Source organism: Topomyia yanbarensis, chromosome 3, assembly GCF_030247195.1.
Source record: "Topomyia yanbarensis strain Yona2022 chromosome 3, ASM3024719v1, whole genome shotgun sequence".
NCBI lineage: Eukaryota > Metazoa > Arthropoda > Insecta > Diptera > Culicidae > Topomyia > Topomyia yanbarensis.
In genome coordinates this window covers 138,567,607-138,591,183 of record NC_080672.1, presented here as the reverse complement: position 1 = coordinate 138,591,183, position 23,577 = coordinate 138,567,607, and the positions used below count along the sequence as shown (strand labels likewise).

Here is a 23,577-nt window from a genome sequence, read left to right as displayed (position 1 = left end):
CACGGGAGTGCAATGATGATGTTTTTAATTTCATCTGTCAAAACACATTGGAAAGTAAATTCTGAATGTTATAAATTCAATCAATATTATAATTAAATGTTATTTATTCTAACGAAAAGTAATATTGATGAAGAAAATATGTTTCCTACCTCTGAAAAATATCCAGATGGTAAATTTCTTGTTACATCACTAAAAATTCCTTCATCCGGTTTCAATTTATACTAAAATGAAAATCAGATATTGAAATTTCGATAGAAACACGATGATGGGCAAAAATCACTGGATTAAAGAGTGCAGGTGTTGGCAGTAGAGGTTATCCACCGATAAATCCAATTTCTAGATAAACATTTTCCATATCTAAAACAACCAATCTAACCTCAACAATACAAAAATAATTCCGGATCTCAACAATTCGCAATAAAATATTGAGTTCAACTGAATGTTTTGATGTCAAACGAAAGAACCAGTGTTTTCTTGTCATCTGTAATCAAACTGTTGGTGAAACTATGTGATATTTATTTTAAAACAATTAAAATAGAACAACCATCCTATATCATCAATGCAAGAAAATATTTTCATCATCATTTGATTGGTACCAAAAATGAAATCTAGTTGGCGCATCGAGCGAAAAAGTTTCAAGTTTGAGAGCCAATAGGTAAACTGAAGATCGGCTGGTCAGTATGCTCAGTTAGCATACCCCAGCCACCTTCAGTGGATAGGTGCTATCGGTGCCTTGAGTCCGGCCATAAGTCGTATGAATGTAAGGGTACAGACAGGAGCAAACTATGTCGTCGCTGCGGCGAGCATGTTTCGACAACCTGTGTGAGAGTGCCAACGCGAATCCGTGGGGTGACGCCTACAGAATTGTGATGGCCAAGACCAAAGGGGGCTCTTCACCCCCAGAACGATCTCCGGATCGGTTGGCGACGATTATCGAAGCACTCTTCCCGTATCGAGCCATAAGCCCCTGGCCACCTGCACAACGAGACAATGCGGGCGCGGCCGAAATGGTGGCTCCGGTGACGAATGAAGAACTACTCGCAGTGGCTAATTCCCTAGCAATGAACAAAGCTCCAGGGCCGGATGGAGTTCCAAACAGCGCTCTCAAGGCAGCGATCATATCGAACCCGAACATGTTCAGGCTAGCTATGCAGAGATGCCTTGACGAGTGCCGTTTCCCCGATAGATGGAAAAGGCAGAAATTGATGTTGTTGCCGAAACCCGGGAAGCCGCCTGGCGACCCATTGGCGTACAGACCAATCTGTCTGATCGACACGACTGGCAAATTGCTTGAGAAGATCATCCTCAACAGGCTAACCCCGTACTCAGAAGGCACGGACGTCCTGTCAAGCAACCAGTTTGGCTTTCGGAAGGGTCCACGGTGGACGCTATCAGCTCTGTGATAAAGACTGCGGAGATAGCGATCTAACGAAAAAGGCGAGGCATTCGATACTGTGCATTAGTGACACTTGACGTGACCAACGCATTCAACAGCGTAAGCTGGGATGCCATCGCGCTCTCGTTACACCGGCTTAGCCTACCGGTGGGTCTGTACCGGATCCTGGAAAGCTACTTCCAGAACCGCGTACTGCTATACGAGACCGATGCCGGTCAGAAAAGGGTTCCTATTACCGCCGGAGTCCCGCAGGGCTCGATCTTAGGCCCGGTGCTATGGAACCTCATTATGCCGGGGTTCTGAGACTGAAGTTCCATCCTGGGGTCAAGATCATCGGCTTTGCCGACGACGTAACCTTGGAGGTCTATAGGGAGTCAATCCCTGAGGTAGAACTAACTGCAGAACACGCGATCAACACGGTGGAGGAATGGATGAGCGCGAGAGGCCTGGAGCTCGCTCAGCATAAGACGGAGGTAGTTATCGTCAACAACCGCAAGTCGGCACAACATGCAGGTATCCATGTGGGAGAAGTCGTGATCACCTCACAGCGGAGTCTGAAGTCTCTCGGAGTCATTATAGACGACAAGCTGACCTTCGGTAGCCATGTCAACTATACGTGCAAGAGAGCGTCGATTGCTGTTGTGGCACTATCGAGGATGATATTCAACAGCTCAAAGGTGTGCGCCAGTAGACGTAGGCTACTGGCAGGCTTTGCCGTATCTATCCTCAGGTATGGCGGCCCGTCATGGTCAAGAGCACAGAGGGTAACCAGTTACCTACAGAAACTGGAGAGCACCTACCGCGTGATGTGCCTCAGAGTGATATCTGCTTACAGCACGGTATCACACGATGCATCCTGCGTGATACCGAGCATGATGCCAGTCGGGCTGGTCATCCAGGAAGATGAGGAGTGCTTCGAGCTACGTGGAAATAGATAAGCCCGCGAGCGCACCAGGGTGGCCTCGGTCGCCAGATGGCAGCGAGAGTGGGATAACTCCTCGAAAGTTAGGTGGACCCACAGGGTGATACCTAACATATCGAGCTGGGTGTACGTGCAGCCCCTCGCAAATATAACCAGTACATCGGTTTTCGAGTAGGGGAAATCCTAACAACGACTGACTTACAAGAGTGGCGGTGGGTGCCCAGTAAAACCCCTGATACGCCTATCCATATGTCAATCGGTGGAGAAATGGAACGCAGTATCGACTGCAACCACCCAGATTGCCTGTAGGCTACAGGGAATTTGGCGCACCGAGCAACAGACGACGGGCGCGACTAACTAGTGATTGGTTAGTTGGAGCGAAATAGGCCGAGCGCAGAAAAGTGAATATATGGTCTGTTCATGCTGAGGCAGGTGTGGAGCAGCGACTGGCAACCACGTAAGGGGTAAACCCAGCCACCCCGAAGCAAGGCAGAAGAGCGAGTGTATAGGCGTATATGTGGACTGCCTCATGCCAAGATGGGTCGTAGCGTAGTATGTTGGGATTTAGCTATCGATGCCTCGTGGCGTGGCAGAGGAGCGAAAGGGTTAGTATCCAAGTCAGTCTCACACGGTATGTTAAAGGTGAGCGCAAAAGTCAGCCTCACATGGTATGAAAACGGTGAGCACCCAAGTAAGCCTCACATGGTATGTCAGAAGTGGGGCCTAAGAAAAATGTCCCACATGGGATGCCAGGGTAAGCGACAGGGGTGTAATGGAGTGGTATGATTGAGAGTGAATCAGGTGATAGGGTGAGCATCCAAGTCAGCCTCACATGGTATGTTAGAGGCGAGCACAAAAGTAAGCCTAGCAAGGAATGAAAAAGATGAGCACACAAGTCAGCCTCGCAAGGAAAGAAAAAGGTGAGCACAAAAGTAAGCCGTGAATCAAGGTGTGACAGAGAGAGCACCCAAGTAAGCCTCATACAGGACGCGTGAGCGAGAGTGAGTAAGTACATCAAGTACAGCCATGCCGCCAGAAGTAATACCGAGATGTAGTCCCTGGGGTTAACAATGGCGGCGCCCAATGGAGTTTAGTCGATATTAATGGCGGCATCACCATGAGACACCCCCCTGGTTGGACGCCGTCCAATCACCGACTTCCGAATCCGACACCGACATGACAGAGGCATTTAAAAAGTGTTGTTTTGTTTTGAAATGAAGCGATCGCGACTGTTAAACTACGACAGATTGATCCGCCATATTTGAATCAGGGCAGGCTTCTCGATAAGTACATAGATATTGCAGAAGATGTGTAATTCCCTCAGCTGGGTATGTAGTGGTAATAAGCATCAAAATAGTATTCAGAATTAGTTGAAAATGCATGTATCCTGTACTTTTTTTGCTTTTGAGGGACAGTTTTGTGAAATAGAGCATACATAAGATAATAAAAAGCTGGAAAAGCGATCTTCAACATAAATAAAAGAAAGTTTGTTCGTCCTAGCATACCTGGTACAACGTCGATACGCTTTGAATTTTGCGTACTGTTGTTTTTTCGACAAAGACTTCCACGCGAACCATTACACAGATGCCGCTAGTGTAACAAAGTGTTTTAATTTAAACAATTAGAACAACATCTGACGCATTTTTTGTTCCACGTGGCACGTCGGTTCGTCGGTGGTCCAATAACCATTCAACAGACATCCATCGTTGAACCCGTGTTAAACGATTTTGATACCATTTTTGGGTTTTTCAGTGGGCGCGCACGGAACCTTTCTTGGTGATATTATTATTTTTTTTTCGAATGAATACAGAATGTTTACAACCCCTAACCCACCAACTTTTCCAAAATGTAGTAATTAAAATGTTCATTTTTAAACAAATTTTCTGTAATAGACAAGTTTACGTTCAGCATATCCATAAAATAAATAAATAACAGCACAGAGAACAGACATCCATGATCGAACAAAAATATTTAAAAATCGTGTGTAAACATTTGAATGAACCCTTAAATGCATGAAACTCATTTTTCCTTGGTACTCATTTTTCTAGTTGGATACGATATTTACCTCTTGTTAAGGCTTTATATCACCTAATTCGGTATGTTGCCAAATGGCAACAGTATGCATTTACGTGTTAACATACGATAAACACTAGCGCCGCTACACCAACCTATCCCAACCATCCGTGTAATCTATTTCGGAACCGGTTCGAAATCCTGAATTGATTCAGTATGGAATCTTGCTCAAAGAAAACAACCGATTCCGACTCTATCGGTTGATGCATTTGAGCTGGAATTCATGCTGGAAGCCCGAACCGGTTCCGGACTAGTTTGACTGGGTAGAGGAATAATCGCTGTCAATTCTGTCGAACTCAGCCACAAAAAACATGACGACAGTAGCGCACCTAGTTTGGATATCCCAACTACCTTCGAAACCGTTAAAGATTTTACACAAGTTGAATGCTGAAGATGGACGTCTGTGCTCTGTGCAAATAGTGTCTATCTGCCTCTGCTAATTGCAAAAATCTATGTGTAAAATCAATAGGCATAACGTTTACATTTTTTTGAGTGTCGCAAATGTTGTCGATTTCGTGGCATACCCTGCGACTTTTTCGAATACATACGACGATGCTGATGAGTTTCCGAATTTTACATTTAGTATACATTTAGTTTTAAATCGCGTTTAAGAAAAAATGCACGAAAACAGCTCAAAGTGCAAGTTTTGTATAGTTCCAAATCGTTAAAATAAAATTTTATTTTTATATGTTGATAATTTTATATTCTCGTAGTACAATGCAAAATTTTGTCTTATGCGAACCTTTCCCTCACGTTGCATTATATATAAACACTAGTATAAGTAGCATTTCATTCACGGATATGAAAAAAAATTAAATGGCCTCCAATATTTTCGTCTGGCGAATCAAGAAGTAAGAACAACAACAATATTTCTAATTATTCAAACTCTACTCTGCTCTACTAACAAAATTACGTTGTGTCAATACGAACATATTTCATAAATGCCCAGCCATTGATCGTCCCTTATGAATTGTAAACCAAGTAGCTTCAAATATAAACACTAAGAAAATCGTATACATTAACCAGAGTCGTCAACCATATCGCAATTATTTGCAAGCTTTTCACACTCGTTGAACCAACATAATGCTCTAACTACGCCAGGTTTTCAGTTGCGTCTTGTAGGCATGATGTGCAATTACTTCACCTCTTCAGTGGATAACAATAGGCAAATTCATAAAAAAATATTTCGATTCTAAATACTCTATGAGCAAAGGTATCTGGTCGAGGTCACGGTTGAGGGTCAAATTTCGCTTGAAGTTCTCACTTTTCCTCGATTGCCTCATAACTGGAAAGATAATGCGCTAATGACCCAATAGTTTCCGAGTGCAATTTTCCACCTTGGTAGTCAGAGACAGGAAAATGTCACCCACATGCGCTTTGGATGAACGAACTAATATTATCACCAAAGTTGAAAGCGAATCATACAACAATAAGGGTTTGCCATTATGAGTATAAAAATAAGACTTTATTCCGGTACATCGTCAGTCTACGATCGCATCCGTTTCGGTGAGTGATTCAATAAGCGCGCTATCCGCTGAAATGAAAATTGGAAGACGTTGATCATTATTGTGTGCTCGGAGTGTCGCAAAGTGACCTGACAGAATTCAAAAGAAGTGGAAATGAAACAGTTTAACAACCCAATCACTCTGGCGATTGTGTTGACCAGTGTCTTAGGTCGCCATGTGAAGTGCATTGCTAATAGCAAATCCAGCTCAACGATCAGTACAAGCACCGAAGGATACCAACAGTTGAAGGATTTGAAAACAGACGGTACCAGCAGCTTCTGGAGTCCACACCCTGAATATTATCACGAAAGAGACAGATACAACCGGCCGGATCGGACGGATTTCGTCACATCATATGGAGGTTACGAGAACAAATATGGTGGTGGTATCGTTGGCACCGGTGGCACACAACTCTACGGGAATAAGGATCGGTTAGGATACAGTAAGAAATTTTTAGTGATTCTACGAAAATATGTTTGTTGATGATCGTAACAAAACTCTTGAACTCAAATGATTTGGAACAGTGCTAACTATAAACGGTATCCTCGACATGATTAAACAGAATTTTAGATCTTTTTGGTCGAGGTAGTGTTCGATATGACTCTATTGTAGTGAGGTGCGATTTCAATGGACTGATTGTCCAACTACTCCATGTCACTGCCCAAATAGAAATGTACAGTAACAAAACCATGATTTTCACTGTGACAGTACAGTAATTTTACAATAATTTACAGTAAGTTTTAGTGTTATGCTACAATACAAAAACAATAAACTTTAACTTTTTTACAGTAAATTTCAATGTAAAATAGACTTTTACAGTGAAAAGGGGGGGGGGGGGGGGGGGTGGTTATGTATCTTAACATTAAAAAAATCAATTTTTCTCCTACATTGTTTTCTCGAAAACAGTAAAATTTAATGTGAATGCACTGTATCAGTTTTTTGCTGAACGGTGAAATTTATTGTTACATGAAATTTTATTGTAAATCTACTGTGAGAACTTGGTATCGAACAATGTTGAAACAGTAATAACAATAATATTTATTGTTTTAGGATTGTTTGTAGGGTAAATGCTATTGTAAAATTCTATCCGGGTGTACTGCCGAGTTAAGAAAAGATGTGTATTGTGTTATATTTCTCCCAAAGAAGAAATAAACAATAAACCTATTTTGCTTCCTACGAATTCGACCATTTTTGAGCACGAAGGGCACACTACCTATAACTTAGTATGACATGGATTTCGTCTTATCAGAATCTAACACTGGCGTTAGATTCAAAATGGATGTGTTCCAAACATGGGTCAGCTTAGCTGACCAATGCGAAGTGCATCACGCTTAATTTCTTTCTGAGGAAAAAATTGGGTAAAATTCCATTTTACTTCCTGATGAAGAAATTGAGGTAAAAACTCCATTTTTTCGCGTGAAGGATACAATATTTATAACTTTGTAATGTATTGCGTTTCGACTTTGTCTCATCAGAATCTGGCACTGACTTAGCTCCACATTGATGCCAGACTCAGAACAGAAAGCAGAGATGCTGACGCCGTAACGTAATGCTCGAGAATTTTCTTTCTGTGGCATGATTATCTAATGCTTATAATGAATGCCGAAACAACTACAATGATCTCAAGCAGTACTGATCAGTACACTTTCTGGCAATTCCTACAAGCTGTAGAAAATGTAGAAAACGTTATTTCTGAATTAAAGTTGAAGAAAAGCTGTGAATCCTGCATAACGCATAATTTTCCAATCCTGCATTCGCATAATTTTCCAAAGATAGTGTGGTTCCATGAGGTGAAGAGTTAACAAATTACGTGTACACGAGTTGTTGAAAGTATCCTTGTGCCGTTATAACTCAATACAGTATGTGATAGAACGTATAACAATCAATTAAAGATCATTAGCGAAGATAGACATGCATCCAAACGCCCAAGATTGCTTTCATGAGATACTGTCGACGTGGTTTGCGAAACTGTAAGATTCAGTCTTTCCTAATCTCACAGATAAGAACGAATTTTGAGATATAATTTGAACCATTCAGTGAAAATAGGTAAGGCACCTAATCGTCTACTCTTTGTCAGCAAGAGCTAGTGATCAAATCTATCGAATGCCCCGTTTAAATCAGTGTATACTGGGTATACTGTGACTAGTTGTACTCCAGTTACCAAATTGCCAAACTCTTAATGCAATGAGGAGTCAGCCAAACAAAATGTCTAGTTTTCGTTCTACCAGGAACAGTGGCATAGCCACTTATTGACGCTGAATATTTTAATTAAATATTGCACAATAATAATTTTGGAAGTATATTGTCTGATCACTACCCAAGTAACCACGACGCTTCCAATGATGTAAAGTTAACCACTTAAATGTTAAATGAGTCGTTCGTGGAATGCGATAAAATACTTCATTGCTGAAATGCAACACCAATGCTATTATAAAAAGGAAAAGGGAGATTAAGCGACTGATGTAAGAGCTGTCAAAGAAAGCATCTATTTTACATTAGTAACGCTCTTATAAAGCATTTGTCAGCTAAAAGCATAGCTAGATACTGAAATAATGTTTGTTTCGTTTAGGCAGATCGATGTTGTATAGCACAATATAAAGCTGATATGATGTCAAAATGAAAAAATAGAAATAGAAAAATGGGTAAATGAGCGTTTTCCAAGAGTTTCTTAATGTTCGATCTACAGGAGGCACATAAACATCGCGCCAACATATCTATTACTTGATTTCTTTAAAAAAAAATTTGCGGGATTAGAACCATAGTCATCTGACATCAGCTTCATACGCGGTAGACCGTTAGCACTCCTATCTATGGAGGATACTTGCCGAAGGAATTACATTTCCTATATATGAATAACTCTTTACATTATACAGCCTTTGTTAATGAAAAAGAAAAGAAAACGACGCTACGATATATAAGGAAAGGTGCAAATATTTGTAATTTTTGATGTAATAGTATTTTTCGCGTAGCTCCCCGGTTGCGAAATACAGTAACATCAACAAACGAAACAAAGATCAGTTTTATAACAGTGTTCGTCGTGCAGATTTCGACACATGATCAGCATTTACACTTGTTAACGAAAGCGCAGCGGCTGCTAAAGTTTAATATAATATCCATGCATGTGATACACAATTGTATTTCTCAACCAATTGCGCAGAGTAAATAGTGAGCATTTGCTAATTGAACATTCCATTTGAAAAACGTTCGTCATTTCCTTTCACAAATAATCCGGATTCTCTATGGTATGTTTCTATCTGAATAAGAACGATACATACTCGTGTTGTTTAAGTCCCTAACCTAAAAATAGAATAGTTCGGATAGTGCTGCGATATCTTCGCACCTTTCGCCGAAAATTTTCCATTTGCAACACTGGTCTCCATTTTATTGCAGGTTGATTTTTTTAATAGAAAATTTTCTTTATAAACGTCAAATTATTTCAATGTTTCGTAGCTTTTAGTTCAAGTATTATATGCTATTCAAGTGCAGCGCAGTAGAGCATCAAAGCATTTGTAAATGCAATGCGACCAAACACTGAACCGTTGCTTTGAAGGTATGTATAATGTCTGTTATATTGCTTATAAGATGCAATGTCTTGAAACATTTGTGGTGTTGCATTATGGTACCTTTGTTTCAAGAATGTAGCTAAAGAGCAAATGAACATTATCGATGTTGAAAGAATGCCACAGACTAACAGATATACTATGAGGGAATTCCCTTAAAAACTATCGATCCGGCAATTTTCCCAGAATATTAGTTCCACATTTTATTCGCGGTCCCATTTACTGGTGGGTTACCCCTCAGGCTTGGGAACAACTTTTCACTAGTGGTCTATCCCCAATTGGTAAATCATCATGGGCTTTTTTGGAGTGATGCTCTGAAATATTGATTAGCGACAATGCTTCGTATGGAAAGCGCAGTTTCATGTTTATAAACATAAACTTGCTTGCCGAAAAATTGCATATAATTCGATAATTGCTAAAAATGTATTTTGTATAGGGACAAACCTCAAGATGATTAATAACGACAATAATATTTTTCAAAGTAGAAGGAAAATAATGAACAATGACGTTTTCCGTTTATTTTTAACAGCATCAGGTTTTATGGGCATTTTATTTTTTTGTGTTATCTATTATATAAATAGCCTCTGAGCAGGTTTCGAAACAATAAAAAATTCAAAATATTTCAAGTTAAAGGTGTATATTTGAGTGTTTAATTGAATTGTGTAATATATGTTTGTATATAAGGACTCATTCAGGAATTGTGAGCTTTTGTGAAGAAAAGTCAAATTAATGCTCCAAAAAATTTTTTGCTATCACGATTTTAAGATTTTTATGATCGTGACCCTAGTCGTGACCCTAGGGGCAGATCACTTGTGATGCATTTTTAAAAATCAGCTAAATTAAATGCATTTCTTTCCATCAAAATAGAAATTCGTAATGTATTTTGCGTTGCGTGCAATTTATTTTGCGTTGCGTGTAAGACGTCAAAACCCTACAAAAAATCAGCCCTACATTCAACAAAACGTCGAACAAAGTGAATCAGCGTAGGACCAAATACAAATAATTTGTATTTGGTAGGACCACAGATAACAGACGTTTAGGCTAGAACAAAATATCTTCAAAAACCTGTGTGAACTTTCAAATTGATAAACGTTGGAAATCCGTGTTTCACTATTGCCATCTGCGCAACTGTTTGCTACACGTGTTTGACAGTTGTACCACAGATAACAGACGTTTAGGCTCGATTTGAATCGTGTGTAAATACCCGCTACTGAAATTCAGAATAAATCAGACGTCTGAAACACGTTTGGCAAACGTTTGTAGACGGCGTAGTGATCGATACAATGCAGTTCGAGTACAACTGTCAAACACGTGTAGCAAACATTTGCGCAGATGGCAATAGTGAAACACGGATTTCCAACGTTTATCAATTTGAAAGTTTACACAGGTTTTTGAAGATATTTTGTTCTAGCCTAAACGTCTGTTATCTGTGGTTGTACTCTAACTGCATTGTATCGATCACTGCGCCGTCTACAAACGTTTGTCAAACGTGTTTCAGACGTCTGATTTATTCTGAATTTCAGTAGCGGGTATTTACACACGATTCAAATCGAGCCTAAACGTCTGTTATCTGTGGTAGGACGTTTGTTAAACCAAATTTTCTACGAGGGAGTGCAAAGTTGATGCAAAAATGGAAATTAAATGCATTTTTTCTTATTTGATGCAAATTTGTTATACATTTCTAGAGTGATCTGCCTCTAGTCGTGACCACATTATTTCGAAACTGTCAACAGCAAAGTTTTCGAAAATGCTATCACAAAAACTTTATTGAATGAAGCGGGCATAGCGTTGTTGGATAGTCGATTGTCTTGTACGCAACTTACCTGGGTTGGATTCCCAATCCCCGTACGTCAGGTTACAAATTTTTCCAATCTGAAAAAAAGTGGTGAAAGACCCAAAGGTTAAAGCCTCTATAATCAAAATGAAAAAAAAAACTGTTGGAGACATTTTATAATTTATTTTGTTGAAAACATAAATACTCCGTATATTTAGAATAACGAATTATATTAGCCTATATGTGGAAGAAAACCCTTAAAACAAGTTATTCTGATATTATTGTAATTGATAAATCTCATCTGCTGTGTATAAACAATATAATACATATTCTATTCAAGGTAGTCTCTGAAGCTTACAATAAAAACAGTTATTGAAAGGAACTGGCTTTAAGAAAAGACTTTAAATATCGTTTAATATCTCGATATACTGCATTTATGTAGCATTCGTATTTTCAACAAAGCTGTTTAAAATGACATCATCAACAACTTTGCTTAAGACACCAAGCACAGAGAACAGACATCCATGATCGAACAAAAATATTTAAAAAACGTGTGTAAACATTTGAATTATTATACGATAAACACTAGCGCCGCCACACCAACCTAACCTAACTATCCGTCAAATCCTGGGACGGGACATGCAGATAGGAAAAAAACGAGTGTCTAATTGATCCAGCTATGAAACGTCACTTTGAACCAGTGTGAGCCAGAATGAGAAAGCTTGTGAGCAATATGTGAACCAGAATGATAGCGTATGTGAGCAAAGTTAGAAACGAAGAATGAAAAAGGGAAAAGAAAACATCTGTCCGCATGTCCCGTCCCAGGTCAAATCCATTCCGGAAACGGTTCGAGATCCTGAATGAATTCAGTATGGAATCTTGCTCAAAGAAAACAACCGATTCCGACTCTATCGGGTGATGCATTTAAGCTGGAATTCATGCTGGAAGCCCGAACCGGTTCCAGACTAGTTTGACTGGGTAGAGGAATAACCGCTGTCAATTCTGTCGAACTCAGCCACAAAAAAACATGACGACAGTAGCGCACCTAGTTTGAATTTCCCAACTACCTTCGAAACCGTTAGATTTTATACAAGTTGAATGCGTCTGTTCTCTGTGCACCAAGTCTTACTATTTTTGAAGAGTTAATTCTCCATAATTATTTGTAGGAGATTATCAATATTATTACTTAACAAAAATAAAACTTTCCTTTTTGCGTGGAATACAGACTACAAATTTTTATAACGACAATACAGATTTTCAACAAAATCATCTGACTCTACCTGTCTCTGCGACGCCTTCCTTTTTTATCTCCGTTGCTGCATATTGTTGTACTTTTACTGTTTGTATTGGCGTTTGGTGTTCCAAAAAGCATCGTAATAAATACACTTTTTGATCGGTTTTTGAATAATTGACTACTTGTTCAAAATGCAATTTAATAATCTTCAGCATACCGTATAGAAGGTCAAAATCGGTTATAAACTACCGGAGTTATAGCAATATTAAGCAAAAAAAGGAAATTTTGACGTATTTTAAAGACTTTTTCTATGAAAAATTAAATAATACATAATAAAGTAGACAAAACACGAATATTTTTGAACTGGATGCTTTACGAAAGATTTTAGAATAAAACTATCCAATTTAATTATAAATCTAATAAATATTGGGCATATGTAGGAGCGATTTTAGTTCTGGGGTACAAATGTACCACACAATCCCATTTACGTATAGAAAAAGTCACGAAACCGTTGTAAGGTTAAGTTAACTTTTATTTCCAAACTAAATTAATCCAACTTTCGGCACTTCCAGGTTCTGGGTTTTGTTTGCCAATTCTTTGTTTTACTAGAATTTCACTTGCTAGTACACACATAATAATGGGGTTGTGTACAATGCATGACCCCGGTAACGCACGAAATACAGCAATTTTCACGAACAACCAACGCAATCCATGAGAAAGGCCGGGATAAGAAGTTGAGACCTCGTGTGGAGGAAAATAGTAGTCGCGAGATATTTTTTTATAAAACTGTAGCTCGATGAAACGCTAGATATTCTCGGGATAGATAAAAATCCTTGCGAAATACGCTACATTAGCTCAAATGGTCGGTGTTAAGTCAGACCGGACCAAGTCGCAAAACATTAAAAAATGAGTTAATGATAGCACTGGATAAAGAATTTCTTCGTTTACATTCTACTTTTACCAGATTTGAAATATGAAACAATAAACAAGAATTATGGTAAAAATTATTTTCCTATTATAATGTAAAGGATGCTGCGATTCAAACTTTAAACGCGTTTTTCTCGAATTCACTGTCACTTAGTCCGGTCTGACCCTGTCTGACCTAACACCGACCAAATATGCTTATTTGATAATTGCATCTCTATATTTTCAGATTCCTTTAGCACTGGTAGTGGCGGCTCGTATTACACTCCTGGTGGGGTGTTTGATCGGAAGCAACCGCCTTATGGCCCACCACAACCTGTAGATTTTCCTCCGTACGGCCATGATTACGAAAATAATTACGACTATAATCCTCATATCTATGGACAGAGTTTTGGCCACTCATATGGTGGTGGAAAGGTAAAATTGTAATGAAAAATCGATAATCTAGAACCATAATATTCGCTATTGTGGTAGGATTGCGACAAACATTAGACCGAAAAAATAATAAATAACATTTTGCCTATTTTTTCGATCTCTACCTAAAATATTTGTACAATAGTGCTACAATTTGTGCGTGCCAATGTTTCTAACTATAATATTAATTTATTATATTTTCAAAACAAAGGAACTTACTAAATCAGTCCTAATTCCACTGGCCGGAGCTGCTTTGCTCGGCATTGCAGCGGCACTAGTAGCGAATCCAGTGCTGTTACATTTGGGAGCAGCCGTAGGGAAACGACGGAAGCGCCGGGACGTCACAGCCAACGCACACGACATTGTGTATCGAGCATGGTTGATGAAACCGCCAACATCGAAGGAGCCAGCAACGTGAATAAATTATTTGACAAAGCAAAACTTAAATAAAAAATAAACGCGCTGGAACATAGATGAGTGGGTAAATGAACAAAATCTCGCAGCAACGAATAACCATTAATACCTCGTTTCAATGTAGGGATTAATTGTGTGTATTTATTTAGTGATAGTTTTTTTTAAGTACGAATATGTAATTTAAGTGATCCCCTTCGTAAATAAAAATCAAAGACGATTAAATATCAATAAATTACTTGTGATTTGAGGAATCTATAAGCTTAAAATGATTTTCTATAAAGCTAATAGGAATTTTAACTAAAATATGGCTTTTCTTATTTAAATCCTTTAAAAAAATATGTCTGCAACAGCACATGACCCACTGTCATAAACAGGAGTTGAGCTTAGGCAGTGTTACTTCGAATCGCTCAAGTCTACGGCAAAGACAAGATAAGACCATGGTAAAGAGGGACAAGCCTATCTTTGCCGCGAGTTATTCTCTATCTTTCTATTTTGCATTGGACATGTTCCTAAAAACCTTAAAAAAGGAAAAAGACAAAACAAGGAATATACGAGGGGAACGTCACTTCAGAATGATTGTTTTATTCCGTTCAGTTTTACATAAATTCGTACTTTTTCCGGTAATTTTAGAAAATTTTGACAATTTTCTAACAAATCGAGCATTGTTAAGAAAAATCGCAAAAATTACAAAAAATCTATCAAATCTCAAGCAAATTTTGCTCGAATTTCGACGATTTTGATGGAACTGGCAACTCTGTATACTCAATGTTTGAATCTTTCAATAATTCTGGCAACAAAATTTATGTTTTTGTTTTGATTTGGTCATGCAGTTATGCTGCTGGAAATGTTTTGTTTTGGTTTCATCGAGCACTGAAGCTGTCAAAACGTGAATTTCGAGCATTTCATTTTGTTTTTCATGACACATTTCAAACCATCTTCGGCCATTTGAAACTTTTTTTGGCAATGTTGAAAATTCGAATCAATTTCGAACTAACTAATGTAAATCTTTATCAATCCGTTCAGAAATATAAATTTTATGTTCATTTCATCAACAAATCGAGGAGTGTCGTTCCCCTAGGGAATATATGTAAATACCACCAACGGCTGGATATGCAGCTATCATCTGCCGATGGGCTTTGAGAGCAGACTTCAATAGGCTTCCCCATAGCTTTATTCACCACAAAGTCTGGCGGTGTCTACGCTAGCTAATGGGAAGCAAACAGTGATAATATCTCAAGTTTTGGTTTGACAGACCTGTCAGATTTCTGCGCGCATCCTGTCGGGTTAGTTGAGCTAGGGCGAACTTGGTTTCGCTCGCGTTTTCTGGCAAATTTTGACAGGAACCGAGCAAAACCCTGGCATAACTCGGAAATAAACTGTGCACATATCCTGGCAATTCCTACCTGATAGAACAGAGCACGAATCGAGCAAAACATCTGACAATGATGTGGCAGGAAGCGTGCAGAGATCTTGGCCGTACATTTCTGACTGGATTCTGGATAAAAGTGAGCAGCATCGGTTGGTTTAACCGCTTCTGTCAGAAACGGTTGTTGCATTTGAGCGAATTTGTTGCCAGAATTCTCGCACAAATCGCGCAAAATGCTCGCAGAAACTCTGCTCAACTTTTGCTAACTTTCTGTTTGCCACGCTGACCGGCCTGGACTCCGCACTTTCAAAGTGCGAGTGGTCAAACTGCACGCAGAAAAAAATCAGTAAGAATAATCAAATTGTGGTTTTAATTAATATTTTTCCCGTTTGATATACTGACAAACAAGATTAAGGCACAGAAAACAGACGTTTAGGCTAGAACAAAATATCTTCAAAAACCTGTGTAAACTTTCCAATTGATAAACGTTGAAAATCCGTGTTTCACTATTGCCATCTGCGCAACTGTTTGCTATACGTGTTTGACAGCTGCACTCTAACTGCATTGTATCGATCACTGCGCCATCTACAAACGTTTGCCAAACGTGTTTCAGAAGTATAGTTTAATCGGAATCTCAGTAGCGGGTATTTACACACGATTCAAATCGAGCCTAAACGTCTGTTATCTGTGATTAAGGTTTGATCACAGATAACAGACGTTTAGGCTCGATTTGAATCATGTGTAAATACCCGCTACTGTAATTCCGAATAAATGAGTCGTCTGAAACACGTTTGGCAAACGTTTGTAGATGTCGCAGTGATCGATACAATGCAGTTAGAGTGCAGCTGTCAAACATGTGTAGCAAACAGTTGCGCTGTTGTCAATAGTGAAACACGGATTTCCAACGTTTATCAATTTGAAAGTTTACACAGGTTTTTGAAGAAATTTTGTTCTAGCCTAAACGTCTGTTATCTGTGGTCAAACTTATGATTTTCATATGGGATACTTGTGGCGCAAAATCATAAGCGATTCTTATGGAATTCAATAGTCATTTAATCTCGCTGTAAGAATGATTTCTTGAATATAATTTTAGAAGGGATTAATAATGTTTCACTGTAAAATATCTCGGTTTGCTTGCGTCTGATTAAGACGTCTTCGAACTGTCAATTTTGACAGTACTGTCACGCAAAATTCGCCCCGTTATCAAAATTCAATAAAACAGCGAAATTGTGCTCTCTCTTTCACTCCTACATGATATACATCAAGTCCGTGCAGCAAACGAGAGAGCAAAATGATGAGCGAACAGCGAACCGAGCGAGTTTGGATGTTCATCGCGTATATTCACACATCGCAGTGATGGCGGCGTAGCAATAAGTGAAGAGTGTATTAACTAGAAAGAGTTTCCTGGACTTTACTGTGTGCTGAAAAGATCCGAAAACTTGGAGCGACCTGGCGGAACTAGGCTTTTTGGTTGGAAATTGGGTTTTTCCTACTCCCGAATCGATCAAAGCTCTAATATAGGAATCAACCTGAGTTCCACTATCTGGTTTAGAAAAGCTAGAAAATTTTCGTGATCGGCCCTTCCTCCGCTCCTTCGCTTTACACACACACAGTGAGGAGAAAATAAGACGACGAAAGGGGCTGCTGCAATTTTTGTTGAACCCATTTTTCTGCTTCCTGATTTTCATTCAACTTTTGATAAGTGTTGCGGAAAGTTGGCCTCCCGCAACACAAAAATTTCGCTTTTTCAAAAATATTTGGTTCCCGTGGCGAGGCCACCACACGGGAAATTATTAAACAGGCCTTAACAGAAAAGAAAACGGAACTTTCAAGTGTGTGCATTAAATGGTAATGCATGCCAGGAAACCGCAGCGTTTACTGAATGATGGGTAAATTAATATTCTTTCTTCATTGCTCGCTCCGGGAAAGATCTCCTGATTCGGTTTCAATTTGTTAGACCGTAATTCCGGGGATCTTTCTCCCGTGAAAACTCGATCGAAACACGAAGGCAGGTTTGACACGGAGCACAAAAAACGGGGCGAAAGCAAAATCGTTTGCCTTCATTTTCTTCTGTCATGGTGAAACTAGCCTTCGTCTGTTTTAGATCTGATCGAATTATGCGAGAGAAAAATAGTTAATTTTTGTGTTTTTTGTTCATTTTTTCCAGATACCACCAATCCCATCAATATCAGGTAATTATTACTGGTAAATGTTATGAAAACTTTATTTTTTAAAAAAGGACAAGGACCCGGGGTCGAATCAATCGATTTTTGACTGCAACTTGTTTTGCTTTTGCTATGAAAACGTATAACTATCGGTATGTAAAATGTCGACTTGAAAAGCAAGTATACTACAACTATTTGAAACCGGTATCCGATAGTGTAATGATGATTCCGAGATTGAAAATTGACAATCAGCTAGTTTTCGCCGACATTTTGCCTCCTCCCTTCTGACCCAACTTTCAATCTTTCTTCCACCCATCATACTCAACCTGTATATGCTTTCTTTCACCTACCGCACTAAATGGGTTTGATGGTTAACTGAACGTTGTGTATCTATGTTGGGTTTGGAGTAATTCGTTGCCATTAGCGTTTGTTTTGCTCAGCTACTTGTCTGATCGTGGTCACGCTTCATTGCTCTTGGAGTAGAACTACTCACGGAAGAAAACTACAGCTAAAAGTTTCCTAGATGAAAATATGTAATCTTATGTATTTATCACTATCCAAGTAACTTCCTTGAACCGATTCAAAGTCTGTACTAATAGATTATCGTACTCAATAAAATTACAAACATTTTGAGCGAATTCTTTCAATAGTAAAAACAAAATAACTTCCTTGTGCTTAGTTTGGGCAGTTTTACTACCAATAATGTTCCCTTGTTCTGACAAAAGGTTAGTTCAGCGGTATTTGTAGTTATAGCTTATAAATCACGATTACTTGCCACTTTAAAAGCCAAGTTAAGGAAAATAATCTAAAATTAAAGTGTACATTGCTACCCACTAAAATAATAAACAATAGTACACGGTGTTTCCTTTAGTCTAGTCAAACGATTCCAGAGTTAGTTTGAATGTATATAATGTTGGGATGATTTTGAGTGCGTCCTCGCAGGATACGCTGCAGGATCATATTGTGGGAGTGTCTTGCTCCATGCCTGGTGAAAGAAATAGCATTTTGATGACGGTACTTCCGGCGTTATCATGCAGCCGAATATCGCATTTACGACGGTAGTTGTTTGATCATTGTGAAAGGAAATCGAATCTAAGATTTGAAAAACCTATTCAATCTCTATTCTCTGTTGTGTTGTTGTAAGGATAATATGTAGACTATTTTCGCAATATGCGAACACAGGCAATACCACCAAATGAACTAGCTTGATCAGGACCTGAAGAGACAGTACTTTTAATTTTTTTTTCGAAACCTCTGTAAAATGTATATTCGCATCTTCGTTCTATGTATTTAGTGTCCTAGGTACATTAGTAATCCTAGAAGAATTTATTGCAGCAATCTGACTTGTTTGAGTGTAGCTGATAGTCCCAGATAGTATACAACGTCGCAGTAGGTGAATATAAGTACTACTACGGCTTATACCACCTTATGTCTTGTTTGCTGTGAACGTACTGCCGCAAAACGTCTGAATGCCCTAAGAGTGTTGTAGTTTTCTACACCACGTCGTTTGCTTGGCGAGTCTAGCTTAGATTGCAGTCAAGTTGTAGGCTGGGACAAATATGCTTATAACGGAAGTAAACTTGTCCTGCTGAAAATTATTACCAGTTTTTTCGGGTTGGGAAACAGGTACTGTGCTTTGGCCCACCGAACTATTGCTGCAAGATCTCTGTTTATGATGTGCACAAGTCTGTTCATCGCTGCGGTCGGTCCGGATAGATAGATTTAGAGATCATCGGCATAACGCTGCCAACTTCAAGTAAGTTTTCTGGCAGGCGGTTATGAGCGATCGAAAATAAAAGTCACAAGGACAGAATAAGCTTCGTAAAACCCGCTTCAAATATATTAAAATATAAAAAGCAGATATAAATTTCAAGTATAAAAATCGTACAGGGACTCTCCTTTGTATGAGTCGGATAAAAAAACCTCCAGTATAAAAACCAGACAAAACATTTCCGATTCTTACAAAGTAGTTTTTTTAGCCGACTTTCAATCTTGAATATCGCGGTATTCGGATGCTATTGCGTACAATTTATTTATTTTTAAGCTGATTTTATACTGGAGGTTCTTCAATCTTGTCGAGTTTTACGGGTGAGAACTTTTTACGTGATTCTTATGCTGAAGGATCTATGTCCGATTTTTACGCTTGAAGTATATTTCCGATTTTTATATTCTAATATGTTTGAAGCGGGTTTTACGAGGCATGTTCCATCTCTGCGATTTTTATTTTAGGTTGCTCAGTTATGTATACATACTGAAAAGTAATGCGCTGAGACAGAAGCCTTTTGGTGTGCCCCCTGGGATTCCGCGCTCAGCAGTCGTATTTCCAAGGTGAAAGGCCTTTGAACGTCCACTCAGAAAGGTAGGATTAAACTATATGCATCCGGAGAAAACAGAAACTCGCTATTAAGCTTATTTGCGAGTATCTTATGTTGAAAGCTAACGAGAAGTCCACGAGCACCATGACTGTACAGCGGTTGTCGAAGCTCCTGTAGATGTCGTGAACCATTTTCGTGAGGGCAGTGGTCGTGCTGTATTCTTTCCGATAACCGGACTGGCAGTGTGTAAGTTGTGGCGGATTCGCCCTACTAAGGTATTCGCTGATCCAGGAAAAAAAATGAAATGACCGGTGAAGAATTCGGAGACTTGGGAATCGACGTGACAACATCAGTATTGTGAAAATTAAACTCACCCTCTCGCCGTGTTGTTACTGGATTCGTTGGTGGTATAAGAGGAACCTCTAATAGGAGTTGGCGATGACCTTCTGCAAAAAACTGGTTGATTTCTTCAGGAATAGTAGCGTCAGTTGGAGAGGTTTTTTGAGTTGTTATATACCCATTCTCTTCTAAGGTTATACCAAAGCTTTTTGGCTGGCAGATTAGGGTCGAAATGCCTTTCGGAATAGCGCTTCCTGGCTGTAAAACTTAGTGAGTTCGCTCTCTCATGCCACTGTAAATCGCGACTTATGTTCTATTGCTTGTTTGATCTCTTGTGTGATCCAAATGAGCGTTGGTCGTGAACTATGATTGTCTTTTCAGGAACGTGTTGCATATTATATAGTGTGGCTCTCCCAATAACCTGGCTGATGTTTGTCTAGGAGAGCTAAATGAACTGCCCATAGCTAATAGGAACAGTAATTTTCAATCTGAAGTATTTAGTTTGCACCGGTTTTACTGTTTTATAACATTAAAGCGTATCGCTTTCTTCCGTCAGGAAACAGGTATGTTTACAGCGATATTTTCCGAACACGTCGTGTTTGATGGCGACCCATAGTTTCTCTGTGGGAAGTCCGCTGCAACCGTATGTCTGAGTTTTGAACCCTCGGTGGGTATCTTCTCCAACCCAGAGTCGAATAAGATTCTAATCCGGTATCTTAAGCGGTCCAATTGCTTTCAGCAGAGTATCGTGGAGTCTGAAGAAGTGGCACTGCTTTTCGTCTAAGATTAGCTTAACACCGTGGAAGTGTCGTTTGATCACACGGCCGTTTAAATGGCCTGCCCTATTTGAAGTTTACTGCCGCTAGTTATCATAATGTTGTTGCTTCCAAATTATTAGATGCAGCGTCAAAAAAGATCCCTTGCAGAATGCTCGTGGCGTTCAACTCCAGGAATCAATGTCGTAAATCGATGTGTAGGTTTATTGTAATGAGTCAAACAAATAACGCCGTTTTGTTGTGAGTAAACTCACTTTCTATAACAAATCGAGGAATTTGTGTTTCGACTTGGTCTCGCCAGTACCTGGCACAGACTGCGCCAGATGATAAATACTCAAATTAATCAACTAAATCTCTAGCCACAAGAATTGTTCTGCAAGTAAAGAAATTATGCTTCCTGTCAAGAAAAGGTGTTGTCAACACTTGGTTTCGGCTAGCGAATCTAAAACGAATTGCATTCTACTATTCACTGGCGCAAAGTCTATGGCAGTACTGATGAAACGAAATGGAAACAAATTTGTCGACTTAATGATAGGTATTGTGCCCTTCATGCACACAAGGCTTTTGAAGCCGCATGGTTTGTTTTTAGTTCAGCTTGTGTTCAGTATATACTATAGTTATCACAGCTGTTTTGAAAGTTCGCTGATAGTTTCGTTGACTTACACCACCCGTCATAAGTTTGGAATCGCTTCAATAAGTATTGCAACACCCATATTGAATATTGCAACACATAGAAAAGTTTAGCATCAACTAGGAAAGGGTAAACTCATGGGGCTGTCTTTCGAAATCCTGATCATCTACATGAGAGCACTCTTCAGGAAAATTGTTCTTTAAGTCAAGGGGATCTAGCAGGAAAACATTTTTGTTTAGAACTATGTCACTGCATGGCCCTCGGCATGATACTGTACCTTGATGTGGTCCGGGGGCTTTTCCACCAAAGCAGTATTACAGTGATTATATCACAGAAACTTGGGATACGAATATTTTCTTTTTAGTTAAGTTACATTGTGATCAATTTTAGTACTTAACTTGGCGACCTTTATTATCCACTGCCATAGTCAAATAATATACAATGTGGGTTTAGGGCCCAATTCTCTCTGCAAGCAAATTTCTTATTCTCTCATATACACTATCAATCTCTCATTCCAAACGTACAAACGTGGCCTACACGATAACACAAACCTGGTCACAAATACGAACGCCCGCATTCTCGCCAATATTCAAACATCCCGATTGATTAGGTGAACGTTGGAACCTAAGAACCTAAGCTCGCGTAATCATGAATCGGTTACGTCCGGAAGTCTCCGCCCTTGATCCTAGCAGCCCAAATTCATGCCTTTAGTTGGACCAATAGAAATAAAAACTAGATAAGACGCCCACGCGCGGTCATTGAAGAATACGCGAACATGCGAATGGCCACACGCTTACAAAAATAATGTGCCCACGCGAAGTTACATACTAGCACACGCGACAAAAACGTCCACATACAAACGCTCTAGTCCTTCGCGATCATCCACGCACGACCACACTCACGATCTCGTAAAAAGTATAACACCCCGGTGACTAAGTGAATGGTTTAGCATTTATAAATTAACAATCCCGGTCTCGAGAGTGAACCTCCAAATGCCCGTGTTCGCGCGATCATGAATCGGTTTCGTCCGGAATCCCCTATTCTAGGCCCTAGTAGCATAAGTCCAATGCCGTCAGGTGGACCAATCAAAAATATAATACTCATATTCACTAAACTACATAAAAATCGAATGTATACACACAAAGTCACATACACGTGACAAACAAATATAAAAATGCTTGAGCCCTTCACGACCATCCACGCAACCTATACTCGCGCTCTTCCAGACATTATAACATCTCGGTGATAATATGAACGTCTCAGCACTTGTAATCACTCAAATGTAGTCTTAAGCGTGCACCTACAGTCCCCCGCTCTCGCGCATTCATGAGTCGTTCACGTCCTGAAGTCTCTATCCTCGATTCCAGAAGCCTAGGTCATGCCTTAATTGAATCAATTAGCTCTACAGCTCCAGTAGGACAACTTTCGAAAAAAATCGGCACATTATTAATACTCAATATCAATACTAACTCTTCTTTTTATTTTATTTTTATTTATTTTCGGTCTCATGCGTTATATTCTTGTGATGACCTTTTCGAGCTCATACATCCAAGAAGAGCAACATTGCTGCCAACAATGATTATTCTCTGCCATCAGACGTCGCCAGGTTTTAGAACAATGGAGATGTATTCTCATACTCGATGGAATCAGATAAGTAGGAATGATCAACAAACTGCAAGTAGTACACGTTTCTTATTTTAACAAATACAATAATATTCGTATTAAAATATTATTTACAGGCTCCACATATATCTCAACACAAACAAATA

The 23,577-nt window shown here is 39.3% G+C and overlaps 2 protein-coding genes across 2 annotated transcripts in view; both read left to right on the top strand.

Moving 5' to 3' along the window:
• Window positions 1-5,890: 5,890 nt before the first annotated feature.
• On the top strand, window positions 5,891-14,422 carry LOC131686718 (uncharacterized). Its single transcript, XM_058970649.1, has 3 exons — window positions 5,891-6,338; window positions 13,618-13,805; window positions 14,014-14,422. Exons 1-3 carry the CDS (start codon window positions 6,011-6,013, stop codon window positions 14,218-14,220), a joined length of 723 nt encoding a protein of 240 aa, XP_058826632.1. The 5' UTR covers window positions 5,891-6,010; the 3' UTR covers window positions 14,221-14,422.
• A 2,457-nt stretch (window positions 14,423-16,879) lies between these two features.
• LOC131686715 (WW domain-containing adapter protein with coiled-coil homolog) overlaps window positions 16,880-23,577 on the top strand; it is a 36,554-nt gene continuing 29,856 nt past the window's right edge. Inside the window, exons 1-2 of the mRNA XM_058970642.1 lie at window positions 16,880-17,471; window positions 17,750-17,774. Coding sequence (XP_058826625.1) covers window positions 17,428-17,471; window positions 17,750-17,774 — 69 coding nt within the window. The 5' untranslated portion in view covers window positions 16,880-17,427. The remainder of the gene's footprint in view (window positions 17,472-17,749; window positions 17,775-23,577) is intronic.

Bases quoted from the DNA above. Each gene is read 5' to 3' on its own strand.
- LOC131686718 (XM_058970649.1), top strand. From the start codon at position 6,011: ATGAAACAGTTTAACAACCCAATCACTCTGGCGATTGTGTTGACCAGT. The intron at 6,339-13,617 runs GTAAGAAATTTT...CTATATTTTCAG, and splicing joins TAAGGATCGGTTAGGATACA to ATTCCTTTAGCACTGGTAGT. The intron at 13,806-14,013 runs GTAAAATTGTAA...TTCAAAACAAAG, and splicing joins ACTCATATGGTGGTGGAAAG to GAACTTACTAAATCAGTCCT.